General features: G+C 42.7%; 1 protein-coding gene across 3 annotated transcripts in view; it reads left to right on the forward strand.

The window, feature by feature from the left end:
* tbc1d4 (TBC1 domain family, member 4) overlaps positions 1 to 18,293 on the forward strand; it is a 269,789-nt gene that overhangs the window by 196,268 nt on the left and 55,228 nt on the right. For 2 of the 3 annotated variants that reach the window (XM_041198949.1, XM_041198951.1), the window contains exon 11: positions 2,550 to 2,705. The exons of the other annotated variant lie outside the window; for it this stretch is intronic. In XM_041198949.1, the coding sequence (XP_041054883.1) occupies positions 2,550 to 2,705 (156 nt within the window). The remainder of the gene's footprint in view (positions 1 to 2,549; positions 2,706 to 18,293) is intronic. 3 annotated transcript variants of the gene reach the window in all.

Genomic DNA, 18,293 nt, shown 5'->3' on the forward strand with positions numbered 1-18,293 from the left:
GCTCCAGGCTTAAGAATCCACAGGAAATCAGCGAGTATTTATTGAACTGTTTGCTAAGTGCCAAAAATGTTAAGTAAACAAGCAGACTGAAGAAAAATTGCAATATTGCAATTCTGTCACTTGATTCAAACTGTTTGCCTGTCATGCCTGTTCAGAGTGGTTTTCTCCATGGCCTAACAGACAAGGTATAAATTTACTGATTGGCAACTTTTTTTAGTCTAAAGTTTGTGGAACTCCTGAATTAAGCAGAATTATGATTGCAGGACTTTTCTTAGAAATTGAATTGCGTTTATCAGTTCCTTCTTTTTTTGAAAGTTTAAAAATAATCTCAGTTTTTTTTTACGTTCACACCTACATTCATTTTATTAAATAAACTATAGTTTTCTTTTAATTGGGGCTGAATCACTAAACAGCAAGTTAAAAAAAACTGAATTTTGGAGTTTGTTGTGCTAAATACCTCTTAAGTCCATCTTAGGTTTAATTGTACAGTAATGTTTTCCATTTAAACAGTCTCCATTGTTTTGTACTTTTATTATCTCTTTTCTTTTCAATGTGGTCTTTGTACCACAGACTTTGGACTCTGTTTAAGGGATAGAGATAGCTGAGTGGTCATTTCATAGCTTCTGTCAGTACCACATTCTGAGAGTGGATGGAGACTCTGAGGTGCAAGCTGGTATGTAGACTTCACACTTTAAGTTTTCTTTCGTTTCTGCTGGTCAATTAACTTGACTTCATGCCCAGATCCGAATGCCAGTTGAGGTGAAGGTTTGTACCATGATCTGGTGTGGTTGCCCGGTGTCCACCCTTAGTTGTGAGAGCTTCTAAGTGCTTCCTGAAGAGAGATCCAGTAAATAATTCCAAATCTCTTCAGTTCTCAACACGAAAATCTTAAAACAAAATGTACATGACCAATTTTGGATGACCTAATTTGAATTTTTTTTCAAATTTGAATTTTTGTTTACACATAGACTAGAGAATATATATCACAGATAATTCAGTCTTCCATTTAGGCCTTGAATACATACACACAAACACACAGACAGACAGACACATACACACACACTAGAGAACAGATGATTTTCTAGAGGAAGGGAATCTCGTGGCATGACACCTGAGTGTCTGAATTGACATAACTTCCGAAACAGCTTGGTTACCTGGCCTCTCAGACAGCAAGTTGTTCACATGGGGGAGACCCGGAGAGAAAGAATTAAAAGTAATTTTTTAGCCTTTGTGATTCCAGTGAAGAGCCTTGTGGGCCAGAATCAGGCACATAGTGAAACTGTAACTTGTGTTGAAACATTATGGGGGTGGGGAGGTGGGAGGGGAGCTGGTGACTGCAAATTTCCAATACATGGGAGCAGCAAAGATGGAAGATTTTCCCAGACAGGAACATTTGAATCAATGTATCACAACTTCCTTTTAAAAAACACACAATATTTCTAGTTTTTCCAGAGATTAACTGTTTCCTATCTCTTTTCATCTAAAGTCATATAACTCTTCATGTTAACATTGCAAAATGCTTCTTCACTGCTTCACATAAACATATAAACTTAACTTTTTTTAAATCATCTGTTCTCTATGCTTCCTCCTCCTGAGTTTGAGAACACTGTGAGGAATCAAAGCCTAAATGTGAGATTGAATTCTCTGTGAAATTCATTCTCAAGAGAGTAAATATCGTAATACACTGAATAAATTATACACTGCATATTTCATTTGAAAAGTTAAAAGTTGTCAAAATAAATGCCAATAAATGCATCATCAAATACATTTCATATAAGCAGCTTCACATATCAGTTCCGGGTAGCATGCTAATTGTTAGGTTGTCTCTGCTCCCAAATGTTCAGTAATATAATTTACAAGCTGCACTGAGTTACTATTGTTTAAAGGGTGGCAGCATCTGTAAGCAGAAAAGGCAGGTTAATGTTTCAGATAGAGAGCCCGCATGAGAATTCAGGACTTTCACCCAAAATTATAATCTGTTTTTCTAGATATGTTTGCATTTCCAATATTTTCCATTTTTAAAAACTCTATCTCTTGCAGAGCTTCTCCAGTGTTCCACTTATAGAGGGAATACTTTGTGGGAGGCAGTGGAGTAATAATGTTCTCACTAAACTAATAATCCCAAGAGCCAGGGTAATGCTTTGGGGACCTGGGTTCACATCCTACCCATGGCAGATGATGAAGTTTGAATTTTTTTAAAAATCTGGAATTAAAAGTAATGATGACGATGAAGCCATTGTCGATTGTTGTAAAAACCCATCTGGTTCACTAATGTCCTTTAGGGAAGGAAATCTGCTGTCCTTACCTCGTCTAGTCTACATGTGACCCTGGGCCCACAGCAATGTGGTTGACTCTGAAATGGTCTATCAAGCTACTCAGTTCTCAAGGGCAATAAGGGGATGGGGAATAAATGCTGGCCTAGCCAGCAATGACCCCATCCCACGAACGAATAAAGAAAGACTTCTCACTTGGCAGAATGTTGCTCCTTACATTATCATTTGACGACTGTTTTGTTTTCCTGTGTTTTGCCTTTGGTCCCGTCTGCTCAGCCCCATCAATATCGTGAGATGCAATCGCAGTAGCTCAGAGAACGAACCTACTTACAGCAGCCTCCCCTCATCCCTGTCCGTCCCGACTTTCCTGAAGCCCTTTTACACCAATACAAGCAGGCTGCTACAGCAGTCGGAGAGTGGAACCTCCAAGAGGTGAGAGCGGCCTGCAGCCTGCTTGCGACTCCTGCCCTAATACTGCACCTTTTGTCTGGTCTGTGTGACTAATTGGTGTGCCTGTGGTCCTGTCAGATATTTGTCACTGTTTCAGTGGTGCTTTTGTTTTCTGTGAGTTGCAGCGAATAAGTATTTTGAATCTTTGCAGTCAGCTTACACTGTGTAATTCGCTTTAGCTTTAATGAGCACAGCACAAGTGGTCAGAAAATGTGACTTAATATTAATAAGACTGTCAGTATGATTTAAGGAGAAAATTTCACTGTTTAATTCCTTTGAAAAATCACTTGCAAAGAATTGTAGTTTGGTTTTTGTTGGACAAGCTTATTAAGGGTTATGGAAACCAAAGCAGGTAGGTGGAGGCGAGTTACTGTGACCTGACTGAGTGGTGGAACAAGCTCAAAGGGCTGAATGGCCTACTCTTGTTCCTATTTTGTTCAATCTCAAGATGATTAGAATGAAGAAGGTGTTTGTCCCATCTTAATTCATTCATCCAAAATTACAATAAAGTACATCTGCATAGCGCAAAAACAGTCCTTTCAGCCCTGCTTTTATGCTCCACTTAAGCCTCCTCCCTTTTTTCCTCATCTACCTTTATCATCATAACCCTCTATTCCCTTGTCTCTCTTTGCCTTGCTTAGCTTCTCCTTAAATGCATCTATATGATTCACCGCAACCACTCCCAGTGGTAGCGAAATCCATATTTATTCCACTCTCTGGGTAATGAAGTTTCTTCTGAATTCCGATTGGATTTCTTGGTGACAATCAAAGGCCTCTCGTTTTGTTCTTCATCACAAATGGAAACACTGGGCTGGATTTTGGCTGCCAAAGTTCACAGGGCCTGTCGATCCCAGAAGCAGAGTGTAGGTGGCCACAGGGGCAGGTGAGTTCCGAGGTGGGCTGGTTAGAAGGCCCACCTGTGTTCCATGGGACTTTGCCTATGATGTATATCCTCAAGAGAGTCCCAGTTTTAGAAGTTGTTAGGCCCTCTAGCCCTCACCCCTCATAGCCCCTAAACCTGCCACCCACCCCTCATAGTCCCTCTTACCCTCCATACCAACTCAAAGCCAACTCATGTTCCCCATCCATTCCCCACGGCTCCTCATGCCCTGCATGCCAACCTCATAGCTAATCACACACTATTCATTATGGGTGGACCTCAGGAGCCATGTGGAAATGAAAAAATAAACTTCTAACAATCTAATACAACTCTCACCCCTACACGCTTGATGGTGAAAAAGATTCCATTCATAAAAGCCATTCAAAGTTTTTAAAACAAACAAACTTCTATTCAGTGGTCATATCAAAGAAAGCCAATCCTTTAATAGCCTCTTGTGATCTGGTTTGACACTCCAGTGCAAAACAGAGGGAGACCTGCACTGGCAAAAGGGCCATCTTTTCAATGAGACATTAAAGCAAAACCTCATTTGCCCTCTCAGGTGGACATAAAAGATCCCTTGGTATTATTTCAAAGAAGGGGAGTTATTCCTAGTGTCCTGGCCAATATTTATCCCTCAATCAACATCACACAAACAGATCATCTGGCCATTATAATATTACTGTTTGGAGGAGTTTGCTGTGTGTATATTGACTGCCACACTTCCTACATTAAAATAGTACTTCAAAGTATTTCATCAGCTGTGTAACACTTGGGATAATCTGAATTCTTAAAAGGCAATATACAAATCAACAGCTTTCTTTTTTCCCCTGAAAAATTAACTTCTTGTAAACAGAAGCCTCATGACAGGGCAAACTGATGTTTGGGTTATCCACGCATTGCGAATTCCCAACCTCAACCAGTGGAAGGCATTGAATGGAGATAAACCACCTCCTCTGTTCTGAGGGAAATGGAGCCAACCATGTCCTAACCACTGGCTGTAGACTGGGCTTTTGCAGGAGAGGTTAATTTACTGTCCCTCAGTCAGGAAGATGAAGCATTTTACTGCAGAACATACATAAAAGGCAATTTTTTTTCAATGATAACTGTCTTCAAAATTTGACAGTCTTGACTGTGCCATTATAAGTTGGTGGCAAATTAAATGCAAACATCTCCCTGAGTGGAGGGAGGATCACACTGCTGCACACTTCTGAAAGGTCAGTTTATGATGAGCATTGCTGGAGGCTATGGGCAAACTGCTTCCTCAACAGAGACTGTGAGGACTAAGAAGGTTCAAGGGAGAAAAATAAATAAGAGTTTGCCTCACCTTGATTGAAAAAAAAATGTAAGGATAACTACGAAAATAATGTGAAGATTGTGAGCTTAGATTACCAAGAACGGTAAAAGGTAACTTAAGATAGTTATGTTTGAACTGAATGAGAACGTTCCACAGCTTGCTACATGTGCTCTGCAGGTGTGCTTGGGTCTTCTGGGTGTGTTTTGAATTTCACATACTTTTGTCAATCCTTGCAATGACAACTATGGAAGGTTTTCTGTTGTCTGCATGGACTGGAGAATTTTTCACTAAAACTGACTAGTTATTTATTGGTGGTGATGACTTGATTGGTGCAGGCACAACAAATTTGAGAAGAGTCCAAAGCTGTGCGAGAGCAATGTTTTATTTTTGGATCGGACTGGTAATGCTAGGGAGCTGTAGCCCATGAAGGACCAGAGGCACATGTCTTCTGGTAGACCTACCAGATGCACCATTATCTGTGTAAGCCTGTCCATCCCTGGTTACGGGATCCGCACCATCCATCATTCAAGACTAATGGGCCAGTTTCTGTTTCTGAGAAGCTGAGCGACTGCTTATTATGTCAGATGCTGAAAAAAAGTCACACTGATAGAATACAGCCTGTTTTTCTGAGGCTGGAGTTAAAAACATATGATGTTGAGAATTGACTGGCTGCCACCCAACTCTGTCTTGCTGCATTGAATGATGAGGGCCAGGGCTGAATGGGAATTATTTGGAGCGATTCCTTTTGCTTACATGTTCAGGATTTCATGATTTGATCCCCAGCCTGTGGGCCTAGGGCAGTTCTTTGGCCTGCTCCGCTCGTTCATCGGTCGGCGAGCAACTCCTTACGGGGAATCACAAACTCCAGAGCCGAAACAACTCTTAAACTGGAAACCTGTGGAGACAGGGGAGTGAACAAATTGCTCGGAATGGCGCTGAGAGCAAAACGTCTCCCTTTGAGGCTGAAGCGCTGAAGGTCCTCTAGTAGAAGATGCCATCTTCCAGTAAATGTACAGGTGCCAACTAGATAGACGTTGTAGCCCCTGCCAGTGGAGCCCCCAACTCTCTTATACTCAGCTGTAACCAAGGAACTGAACCTTTGAGAAACAAGACAAAGGTGACTGTGTCCTTTATTTGCACACCTTTTTTTGCTAGGGCCTATCTAATATGGGTGAAACTCAGCTGGCAACTCGCGCACCTTCTAGGGCACCACTTGAAACATTGGACACAACGATCACTGTTTTCATTTTGCCTCTCATTCTGCCAAAGTTGTATTGGTGCCCTTGAAAAGGGAAGCAGCAGCTGAGAGAAGATCCTAGGAACAGCAGCCCACTGCTGAGGTTTCCTGACAGAGATCCTCTTCTGCTTTCTGACTTGGGCCTGCAATCTTGGATGGATAGAGAACCTTGTTTTTCAATCCATCCCCTGTTTCTCCCCTTTTAGAAAAGGGAGGCGGAGGTGGTATAGTAGTATTGTCACTGGACCAGAGACCCAGGGTAATGCTCTGGGGACCCGGGTTCCAATCCCAAGGCAGGTGGTGAAACTTGAATCCAAGGAAAAACCTGGAGTTACAAGTCCAATGATGACTGTGGAAACCATTGTCAATTATTACCAAAACCCATCTTGTTCGCTTTGTTCTTATTCCTTCCTTTAGGGAAGGAACTCTGCTGTCCTTACCTGGTCTGGCCTATGTGTGACTCCAGACCCACAGCAATGCTCTTTATGCCCCCTGAACAAGGGCAATTAGGGATGGGCAATAAATGCTGGCCTAGCCAGCGACGTCCACATCCAATGAATATAAAAAAGATAATGTGGCATTGTGCAGTGTAATGAAGATATCAGTGCCCATTATCCAGCTGTGATAAGCACCAATGAATCATAAGAAATGTTTCATGAATAATACCCATATTAAGGCAGACATATTCTATCACTCCCATCGCTTTGAACTACCCCAGTATTGCTGATGAACCTCTCTCAGGCAATGCTCAAACTGAACAGAATTTCTAGCACACGGTGTACAATTTAACAATATCAAGGACTTGTGGTACATAGCTAGCAGGTGGCAGGAATTGCCCATGTCAGACCCCATGCTAAGCTTGGCAGGTGGCCATGGCAATGGTGTACTCGCTGTATGGATAATCCATCATGGCTCCCAGGACTCTCCACCAAGTTAATTTACAATGCTTTCCCAACCCTCTCCCGACCCATCTGCTCAGAATGATTTGTCTTTATGTTCAGCAGCACTGTGCCAATGAGATGTAGAACATTATGCCAGCTGCTGCTTGACTCAGCTGAAGCTAGATCATTCCAGACAGAGCTACTCAGCAGTGACTATGGAAACATTTTGTGACAAGATGGTGCTTCTGTCACTTGCTGAGCTTGTTGTGTCAATGACCTTATCTTACAGAAAACTCATGTTGCCAAGATAAGTATTTACCCTTCCAAAATCTGCGGCAGTTCCTGTCTTATCAGCTTGTACTTTCCTTGTTACCGTTCATTGGTGTTTTTGCCTGAGTGTCCACAATCTGAGCTATTTATACTGTGAAAGACATCAGCTGCCTGTACTGGCAGTGGTTGATGGGGAGGTGAAAGGGAAGGCTGGGTATTAAGCTGCAGTTGTAATATACCTTTGAGCAGCAACTTGAATTTTGGGGCAGTTTCCCACTTTGCAGAAACTGCACGCAAATGTATTATTTACCATTGGACCAATAACAATACGTCGCATTTATATAGTGCCTTTAACACAATAAAGCATCACAAGGTGCTTTACAGGAGTTTTGTAGAACGAAACTTGATGCTGGTCTGATAAGGAAATATTAGACCAGGTGACCAAAGGATTGGCCAAGGAAGTACATTAGGAGGGGAGACGGGTGGAGAGGTTTAAGAAGGGATTTCCTTGGACTTAAAGGAGAGAGATGAGAGCTGGACAGTTGGGATTCTGAAAGTGCTGTTGTAAGTGAAGCAGAGTGTTTGCAACCTTGGTGTCATATTTGTGCTCGAGATAAGCTTCAGACCACATATCTGTGCCAACATTGAGAACACCTATTTCTGACTCTGTGCCATTGTCCATTCCACCCTTGCCTCAGTTCATTTGCTGCTGAAACCTCCACCAATGCATTTGTTTCCTCTAAACTTGACTATTCCCATGCACTCCTGGCTGGTCTCCCACATTCTACCCTCGATAAACTTGAGGTCATCCAAAACTCTGCTGCCCATGTCCTCATTTCCACAAAGTACAGTTCACCCATGTGCCCCCTGACCTACAATGACTCCCAGTTAAGCAACCCCATGATTTTAAAATTTCCATCCTTGGTTTAAAATCCCTCCATGTCCTCGCTCCTCTCTTTCTCTGTAAACTTCTCCAGTCCTACAACCCTCCAAGATATCTGCAATTCCCCACATTTGGCCCCTTGAGTACCCCCCAATTTTAATCACTCCACCATAGGTGGTTGTGCCTTCAGCTGCCGTGAGCTTAATATCTAGAATACCCTCCCAACATTTCTCTGCCTCTCGACCTCATTTTCCTCCTTTAAGAAGCTCTCAAAAAGCTACCTCTTTGACCAAGTTTGTGACCATCTTCCCTAATATCTCCCTATGTGACTCGGCGTCAAATTTTATTTGATAATGCTCCTGTGAAGTGCCTTGGGACATGTTATTATGTTAAAGCTGCTATATAAAAATAAGTTGTCATTGTCATCTTTCTTGGCTCATTTTTTTCCCTACTTTGTCTTCCCTTTGCACTTCGTTTTTTCCCTGATCTTGCCATTGTTCCATGGTCCTGTTTCTTTCTCTCTGATCTATTTTTCCTCGCACTTGTTTTCATCCTCATGTTTTCTCTCCCTATTTGCTATTTTTCTCTGCTGTTTTTGACTTCTTTCTGATTTTTTCCACTTTTCGCAGTTCTTTCTGTTTCTACTTTCCTTGCTATTGTTCTTGTCTTGTCACGTATTCTCTATGATCTTTCTGTTTGTCCCAATCCAAACTGTTCCCTTCACTCTTTTTGAGACTAACCAGCAGGAACATTTCAGTTCTGGTTTGTTAATTATCTCTTTAAAATAAAGTAGATCTTTGCAACAATGTAATCCATATGGAGCTGGAAATTAAACTAATATTTCACAACTACCTAATGAGCTTTTATCACACTCCTTTAATCTCACACCTCTGTTACAACAGCAGTCAGGAATTTCAAATAAGTAAGTTAAATATTTGTTTGATAAAGTATAATTTCCAGGCCACCATACAATCTGTTTATGAAGCATGTGTTCTTATTTTAATATCATTTATCTTGCTTAAACATTCCTCAAGGTTGAAGCAGCTCCAACTGCACAGAATGTAAGATGTAAACACAGAAACATGCTTGCACAAGTTCTGAGGTCATGTGAGAAAGCCTGAGGTTAATAGCAAGCACACTTGCGTATATTCGCACATGTCTCGCACTGACCTTTGAGCTTTCTCTTAATCTTTGCTTACATATATTTGCAGTGCTTCTCTATAATCTCCGACTCTTTGACTTACGGTTTTTCCCCTCTTCTCATTTTCAATTCCTTTCTGTCGATGTTCTAGCCCTTTTAAAATAAAATTAAGGAAAGCCGCTTAATATTCCTTATTTGTCTTGTAGGAAATTTATAAGTTCAAGTCTGACATGGTTTGCTCTCCAGCAGTTGATGACAGCAGAATATTTTGCCTGTGTCACACAAGTAGAATTCCCTGTATCTGACTATAATGCAGATGGACCATATGATCACCTACCTGATGTTGCGTCCATTGACACACCTTAATTGCCTTTGCATCTTGTCTATATTTGATGTGATAAGACTCATGTTTGAAGCTGCACTGCACAAATTCTGTTTCCCACTCTGAATCTGTGAGGTAATTTCATCTCGGTGTTGTCTTAGTTACCTTTAGACTTGACCATTTCAGTGCACTCCTATATAATAAAATAAAAGCAAAATACTGCGGATGCTGGAAACCTGAAACAAAAACAGAAAATGCTGGAAAAACTCAGCAGGTCTAGCAACATCCGTGGAGCGAGAAACAGAGTCGAAACATTAACTCTGTTTCTCTCTCCACAGATGATGATAGACCTGCTGATTTTTTCTTGCATTTTCTGTTTTGGTTTCAATGTGCTCCTGGCTGGCCTCTCATCTTCCACCCTCCATAAAGTTGAGCTCATCCAAAACTCTGTTGCCTGTGTCCTTACTTGCACCAAGCTCCATTCGCCCATCACCCATGTGCTCGCTTACCCACGTTTTCTCCTTGTCCAATGACAGTTCAAATTTTTACGTTCACATCCTTGTTTTCAAATTCCTCCATGGTCTCGCTGCTCCCTATTCCTGTCACCTCCTCCAGCCCCACAACCCTCTGAGATATCCGCACTCCTCTAATTCTGGCCTTGGTTAAGTCTAAATCGGTTGGGTGTCAGTTATATTTAGGTGGTGGGTATTAGTTGGGAACTCACCTGGACTCACATATAAAGGGACAGGTTGAAAGAAGGATTAAAGCAAAATACTGTGGATGCTGGAAAATCTAGAAAAAAAACAAAAATAACTGGAAAAACTCAGCAGGTCTGACAGCATCTGCGAAGATTTCCTCTCTGCAGATGCTGTCAGACCTGCTGAGTTTTTCCAGGTATTTTTGTTTTTGAAAGAAGGGTTGTTGTTTGGAGCTACACAATATATAAGGTGTGTCTTTGCAAAGAAAAGCTTGCAAATGACTAAAAACCATGCTCCAGAACCTTTTCTTCGCTACCAGGTTGGTTTTGATGGCCTCTTGCACATCCCCAAATTTAATCACTCAACCATTGGCTCTTGTGCCTTCAGCTGCCTGGGCCCTAAGCTCTGGAATTCCCTCCCTAAACCTCTCCAGCTCTCTACTTCTCCTTTCAAGAAGCTCCATAAAACCAACTCTGGTCATGCTTTTGAACACCTGCCCTGTTATCTCCTTGAGTACGTGGCTTAGCATCAATTTGATTTTGCCCCTGTGGCACACTATTTTACTATATTAAAGGTGCTAACTCAATACAGTTATTGTATTTAATTCTACTAAAGAGAAGGTTTTGAAGTTGCTGGCCTGGATATTACTTAACATAACACCCGATGTTCTCCTGTTTACATAATGCAAGTTGTTTTGGTTGTCTCTGCAGTTGCAGATGAAAAGGATCATTGATTTGGTGATTTTGGGTAGGTTTATTCTCCCCAGTGCCAATCAGTTTGAGGCAAAGTACAATCTGAAGGTAATAAGGAACTATGAAAAGTGCAGCAAGTTTCAGCTTGCTCTGCCCTTGGCTGAAAGGATTTGCGGGTTCTCCCTCTAAAGGGTGAATGATTACGAAAGACACTGAAAACCTGCGTGCTGATTACAGTGATCTGTCATTACTGCTATCGAAGAGTCTGGCCAGTCTGATCTTGTGGAATGCGTTTCTAATGCTCACAAAGGAAGTTGAAGTGACTCATTTAATGGAGATTTGTATGGTGTGCAGCTGGGGCCTGCAAAGGTGGAAACTGTGGTATGCTTCACTATTGTCAAGAATGTGCAGCAGACACCTGGACACAGACAGCCGTACCCAACTTTTCATTTAAAGGTAATTCTTTCCGTTGTTCGCTGTATGAGAGACAGAGTAGCGAATTTGTATTTTTCTATAAGTTTGAGGGAGGTGGTGTGTTTCTGTGCATTACAACTTTGAGAAAACAATACAAAAACAGAATTACCTGGAAAAACTCAGCAGGTCTGGCAGCATCGGCGGAGAAGAAAAGAGTTGATGTTTCGAGTCCTCATGACCCTTCGACAGACAGTTCTGTCGAAGGGTCATGAGGACTCGAAACGTCAACTCTTTTCTTCTCCGCCGATGCTGCCAGACCTGCTGAGTTTTTCCAGGTAATTCTGTTTTTGTTTTTTGAGAAAACAATGCTGTTCTCAAATTAGCAAGTACCAGTGATTCCTTTTTGTAATTAAGCCAATTCTGTGGTTCATACCCATCTGTTGTCTTTTGGTGTAGCGACTGTTCAGCAGGACTGTTAACCGAGCATATCTAGAGCTTCGCATGCAAATATTTCAGCCAATAGCAGGTGTGCTTCTGCAAGGATGGGCGTAACTGAACAAAAATAAAAATGCCTGGAAAAAATCAGTAGGTCTGGCAGCATCTGCGGAGAGGAACACAGTTAACGTTTCGAGTCCGTATGACAGAACTAAGTAAAAATAGAAAAGAGGTGAAATATAAGCTGGTTTAAGGCGGTGGGGGGAGGGTAGAGCAGGATAGAGGGCCAGTGATAGATGGAGATAGCCAAAAGATGTCATAGACAAAAGGACGAAGAGGTGTTGAAGGTGGTGATGCTATCTAAGGAATGTGCTAATTAAGGGTAGAAAGCAGAACAAGCAAGGTACAGATAGCCCTAGTGGGGGTGGGGTGAAGGGAAGGGATCGAAACAGGCTAAAAGGTAGAGATAAAACAATGGATGGAAATACATTTAAAAATAATGGAAATAGGTGGGAAAAGAAAAATCTATGTAAATTATTGGGTAAAAAGGGGGATCAGAAAGGGGGTGGGGATGGAGGAAAGAGTTCATGATCTCAAATTGTTGAACTCAATATTCAGTCCAGAAGGCTGTAAGGTGCCTAGTTGGAAGATGAGGTGCTGTTCCTCCAGTTTGCGTTGAGCTTCACTGGAACAATGCAGCAGGCCAAGGATGGACATGTGGGCATGAGAGCAGGATGGAGTGTTGAAATGGCAAGCAACAAGCAGGCCTGGGTCATGCTTACGGACAGACCGAAGGTGTTCTACAAAGCGGTCACCCAGTCTGCGTTTGGTCTCTCCAATATAGACAAAGCCCCACCCACCTTCAGAGGCCATATTTGTCTGGAGAAAACAATCTTCAGTTGTGTGGTTGGAAAAGTTAGGACCATTCTCCTTGAAACATAGAAAATTAAGAGGTGATCTAAGTGAGAGTCACAAGATGACAAAGGGTTTTGATAAGAATAGATAAAAACTGTTCCCTCTGGGTCTGTAACCAGAGATCATAAATGAGGAGAGTTGTCAGGTGGAGAGACCAAACTCAGACTGGGTGACCGCTTTGCAGAACACCTTCGGTCTGTCCGCAAGCATTACCTAGACCTCCTTGTCGCTTGTCATTTCAACACTCCACCCTGTTCTCATGCCCACATGTCCGTCCTTGGCCTGCTGCATTGTTCCAGTGAAGCTCAACACAAAAGGAACTGCACCTCATCTTCCGACGAGGCACTTTACAGCCTTCTGGACTGAATATTGAGTTCAACAATTTTAAATCATGAACTCTCTCCTCCATCCCCACCTCCTTTCCGATTCTCCCCCCCGCCTTTTTTCCAATAGTTTATGTAGATTTTTCTTTTCCCACCTATTTCCATTATTTTTAAATGTATTTCCATCCATTGTTTTATCTCTACCTTTTAGCCTTTATCCGATTCCTTCACCCCACCCCACCCCCACTAGGGCTACCTATACCTTGCTTGGTCTTGCTTTCTACCCTTAATTAGCACATTCTTTAGATAATATCATCACCTTCAACACCCCTTTGTCCTTTTGTCTGTGACATCTTTTGCTTATCTCCACCTATCACTGGCCCTCTATCCAGCTCTACTTGTCCCACCCTCCCCTTAAACCAGCTCATATTCCACCTCTCTTCAATTTTTACTTAGTTCTGTTGAATGGTCATTCGGACTCGAAACGTTAACTGTGTCCCTCTCCGCAGATGCTGCCAGACCTGCTGAGTTTTTCCAGGTGTTTTTGTTGTTGTTCTGGAAAGCTCTACCTGAACATGTGGTGCAAGCTGATTCCATAAATAATTTTAAAAGGGAGTTGAATGGGTACCAGAGAACAAGGAACTTACAGGGCGACAGACAAAATATGGGGAGAGTGGGATTAAGCATGACTGTTCCTTCAAAGAACCAGCACAAGTACAAAGCCCGAGTGACCTCCTTCTGCATTGTCAGTTTCTATGATTCTATTCAGGGATAAGCAACTACTGTGGTATTAAGGACCACAGTTGCGAGCACAGACTTTTCTGATGGGCTTCCTCACAGACCCACTATAAAGCAAATAAACTTTTACACTGGACGTTCTCCCTGCCTCTCACACAAACTGATGGCAGGGTCTAAATTTTGGCCATAGGCAGGAGTAGCAGCAGGCCTATTGAGAGTGGCAGGTGGGAAGAAGGGGTGTTCCCAAGTAGTCCCAAGGTCATATGATAAATGCTGTTGCTCCATGGAATCTAATGGAAACAAATGAGACTCAGCAGGCCATGCCTGGTTTAGCCAGCGCTACCCATATAAATGTTGGTGGAATATGGATATTAGTCTGTGATGCTGACACAATTGAAGCAAAAAAAGAAGTAGAAGCAAAGTGAGGGCAGATTGCATTTGCTTACTGTCAACATGAATTTCTATTTGCAAATTATGTTCATATTTTTGGGGGGATAATATAAGGCCTTATTTAAACAAAGCAAAACTACTGATTGCCACTTCACAATAAGTATGATTTATTTCTCCAATTCTAAGAGCCTGAATTTAAATCCTACTTTCAGCTGAAATTGGCTACATGCTAAGATTTCAAGTGTTATTGGCAGAGTTTGGTAAGGCTGTTCAGCAATAGTTATGAATTCTTAAAAACCTAGTTACACCTCATTTATCAACTTTCTCAAGGGTTTTGCTTTACATTGCAATGTAATGGTGTTCGGCAGACCAAGGGTTAACTTTTTTCCCTCATTCATCGACTTTCTCAAGGGTTTTTATAGTGTAGTAGAAGGGTTTTCGGTAGACTAAGTGTTAATTTTTTATTCATTCATTCTGGGACTGGGGAAACACATAGTGCCCACATAGTGATGTAAAGAGAGTCACATGATAGTAGACTGTATGCAATAGAAGAGCGTGGAAGAAGCAAGCATGGAGACAGCACAGCACCCATTCGTGGCTGTACCTTGGAGATATATATAGTTATGAGTTGTTAATAAACACTTAATACAAGCCTTCCGACCTCTTCGTGAGACACCAACCAACCCTTACAACAAGACTAATAGTAGAAAGGAGCAAGATCTCATCAGTTCAATGATTTCTACTTGATTACAGTCTGGGGGGTCTTTAACAGCGGACCCAAGGGAAAGCTGACAGCAACTTCTGCATTTCCACATTTAACTGTGCATGTGCGGACTCCAGGACTTGCTATCCATTTCAGAGGAGTAATGCCAATTAATTCTGACACTTTCACTGTCTTTGCTATGACCAAACCTGGGTGTTTTGAAGTGGATTGTGCAGAAGTGAGTTAATAATGATTTCATTAGAGAGGCAGAGAGGGACTCTGGACCACACCTTGAAAATAAGACACAGGTGACCACAGCGATGAACCATCACCTGCGCAAGCTAGTACTGGATTCCAACTATGAGCAATGTGAAGATTGCTACTGTATTTTAAACCTCAAGTACTCTTCTTGAATTATAGTCTTTGTTGGTTTGTACTGTGCTACAGTGATCACCAGGGTCAGCTGTGGCTCTGTTGGTGGCACTCTCATCTCCGAGTCAGAAATTTGTGGGTTATGAGTTGCACGCCTAGTCTTGATGAGAACACAAAACACAAGAAATAGGAGCAGGAGTAGACCGTATGGCCTGTCGAGCGCTCTCCACTATTCAGTACGATCGTGGTTGATCTTGGGCTTCAACTCTACTTCCCTGCCCATTCCCTATATCTCTTGATTCCCTGAGAGACCAAAGTCTGCCTATCCCAGCCTTAAATATACTCAACGATAGACCATCCACAACCCTCTGGGGCAGAGAATTCCAAAGATTCACAAACCTTTGAGTGAAATAATTTCTCCTCATCTCAGTCCTAACTGATTGGCCTCTTATCCTGAGACTGTGTCTTGTGTCTTAGATTCCCCAACCAGCGGAAACAATCTCTCAGCTGCTACCCTACCAGAGGAAATAAAGCTAACTTGTTCAGCTGCTCATCATAGGACAGACCCCTCATCCCATGAGCATGCAATCTAAGTTGACACCCTGGCACAGTACCAAGGGAGTGCTGTGTGATTTGATTCTTTCTGATGAGATGGTAAACTCTTTGCTCTCTCAGGTGGAAGCAAATGATCCTGTGGCACTGTTTCTCAGAAGAGCAGGGGAGTTATCCCCTGTGTTCTGGTCAATATTTATCCCTCAAACAACATCACAAAGACAGGTGATATGATCATTATCACATTGCTGTTTGTGGAGCCCTGCTGTGTGACTTTCACATTGTCTACATTGCAAAAGTGTCTTTTGACTGTGATGCTCTTTGGAAGGCCTGAGGTTGTGAAAGGCCCTATGTAAGTGCAATCTTTCTTTCCTTCTGACCAGGGTTATTTGTATAGCTGATCGTTGAGATGTCACATTTGCAGAGGAGAGTGTGTTCCAACTCCAAGAAACACTTAAACAAAAAAATCTGCTTTAGCATTGCAGGGGAACTCATTAGCTGGAATACCATTGAAGCCTGTCTCTCTCCTTAACCTTAACCACAGAAACCATTCTTTCAGGGTGGGGCGCTTAATGGGGAGACAGATTGGGCCAGAGTACAGGCCCCTGGCGTGGCATAGGTTGTATTTGCAGACAGTGTAGTTGGCAGTTGGTGCTTGTGGAAGGGTGCCATGATTGTGGCTTAACAAAGGTTTCCATGAGGGACTCTTCTAACAGATACCAACAACAACCTGCATTCATACAGCACCTTGAACATAGTAAAATGTCCCAAGACCCTTCACAAATGCATTATCAATCACGCTTGGGGAATATTGGGACAGTTTACTAAAAGCTTAATCAGTGAGATAGATTTTCAGGAGCCTCTTAAAGGAGAGAAAAAGATTTAGGGAGAGAATTCTGGAGCTGAGGGCCTTGGCAGCTGAAGCATGGTTGCCCTCCTTGTACAAGGTAGATACAAAGGTTAATAAATATAAATTGCTGGAAGTACTGAACAGGTCAGGCAGCATCTGTGAAGAGAGAAAGGTCTCAGGTCAACCTGAAATGATCAACCTGAAACCTTGGGTAGAATCTCTCGGTCCCACCAGCTGCAGAAGCTTGACAGGCGGGGGACTTAATTTGGTGCAGGGCCAAGAATCAGCTTCCTGACGGCAGGGTGAGCTTTGGCAATTATGTTCTCAGGACTTTAAAGGTGGGTTAGAGGTGGGCCATGCTTCCTGACGAACAATGTTGGGAAGCCATTTTGCATGCATTAGCATGTCATGTTTCCTCATTAAAAGGTCACCAGAATGAAGTTGTCCCTCTAAGTTTAGTTCCCCGCCATCAAGAAATTAGAACATTCACATTCACGACTGCACGTAAGTGGTGGGCACCTGGCGAGATCGGCGCCTCCCATGATTACGGTGAGTTGCTGCTGCAGTGTCCTCTTTGGGGGGAGTGTCTGTAAATGCCAGCCTGTGCTCGGGGCCAGTGCAAGTTGTGTGGAGGATGACCACGGAAGGGAGGAAGGGTTAGCGGGGAAGGGTGGAGCACTGGCCGGGCAAAGGTGGAAAGGATAGTGCAGGCTGTCCGGGTGCCCTTTAAATATGGCGCCTGCACCTTTGACCCCCATGAGCTAATGGCAGGAAACCTGCCGTGAGAATCGGCGAACTCCTCACAGATGCATATGTAACGAGCTGAACTCCCCACCACCCACAGTGGAAATCACTCCCAATTTTGTACCTGCCACCGAACTTAGACTCCAGAATGGAAGATGCCCACTGTCAACTCTGTTTCTCTCTCCACAAATTCTGACTGAATTGAACTGCCGACCATTTCTGGAATTCTGGAATTTTATGTTTTTATTTCAGATTTCAGGCATCAGCAGTATTTTGTTTTTGTCCGAAGGTTTATGGTTATGGAGCGTTGCTTTACTGTGTATATCTGCTCCCTTTTGTTGTGAGTAACCCTGTCTTACAAGCAGGGAACTAGTGTCAAGACCACATAAAGTGTTGCCAAATTGTCAGTCAGCCCATCATGGATATGCGTGGATGGATTTGCAGCATTAATGATTTTATTGCAAGGAGAGTAACAGACATTGGGTGCACATGGCCTGATGGCAGCAACCTCTTGGGTGAAGCTCTTTTAAGATGACAGGGACTGAAAGAGTTTCAGTTATAAATTGCAGCTGAAATCACTGCCTGATGCCCAACAGGCAGGCAAAGGGATCATCCCAAAGGCTATAAGGCAGTCTGACCTTTGTTTATTCATTCTCTGCATGTTGCTGGCAAGACTTACAGCTCATCCCTAGTTGCCCTTGAGAAGCTGTCGGTGAGCCTTCCACTTTGTACAGGGCACCAATCCCTGAACAATAGGGTGTGAGGAGATACTTGGTGATCCACTTGCCCAGTCTTCTTGGCGTAAAGTATTGGCGAGTAACCTTGTCACCGCTGAG

This window comes from Carcharodon carcharias, chromosome 11 (assembly GCF_017639515.1).
Source record: "Carcharodon carcharias isolate sCarCar2 chromosome 11, sCarCar2.pri, whole genome shotgun sequence".
NCBI lineage: Eukaryota > Metazoa > Chordata > Chondrichthyes > Lamniformes > Lamnidae > Carcharodon > Carcharodon carcharias.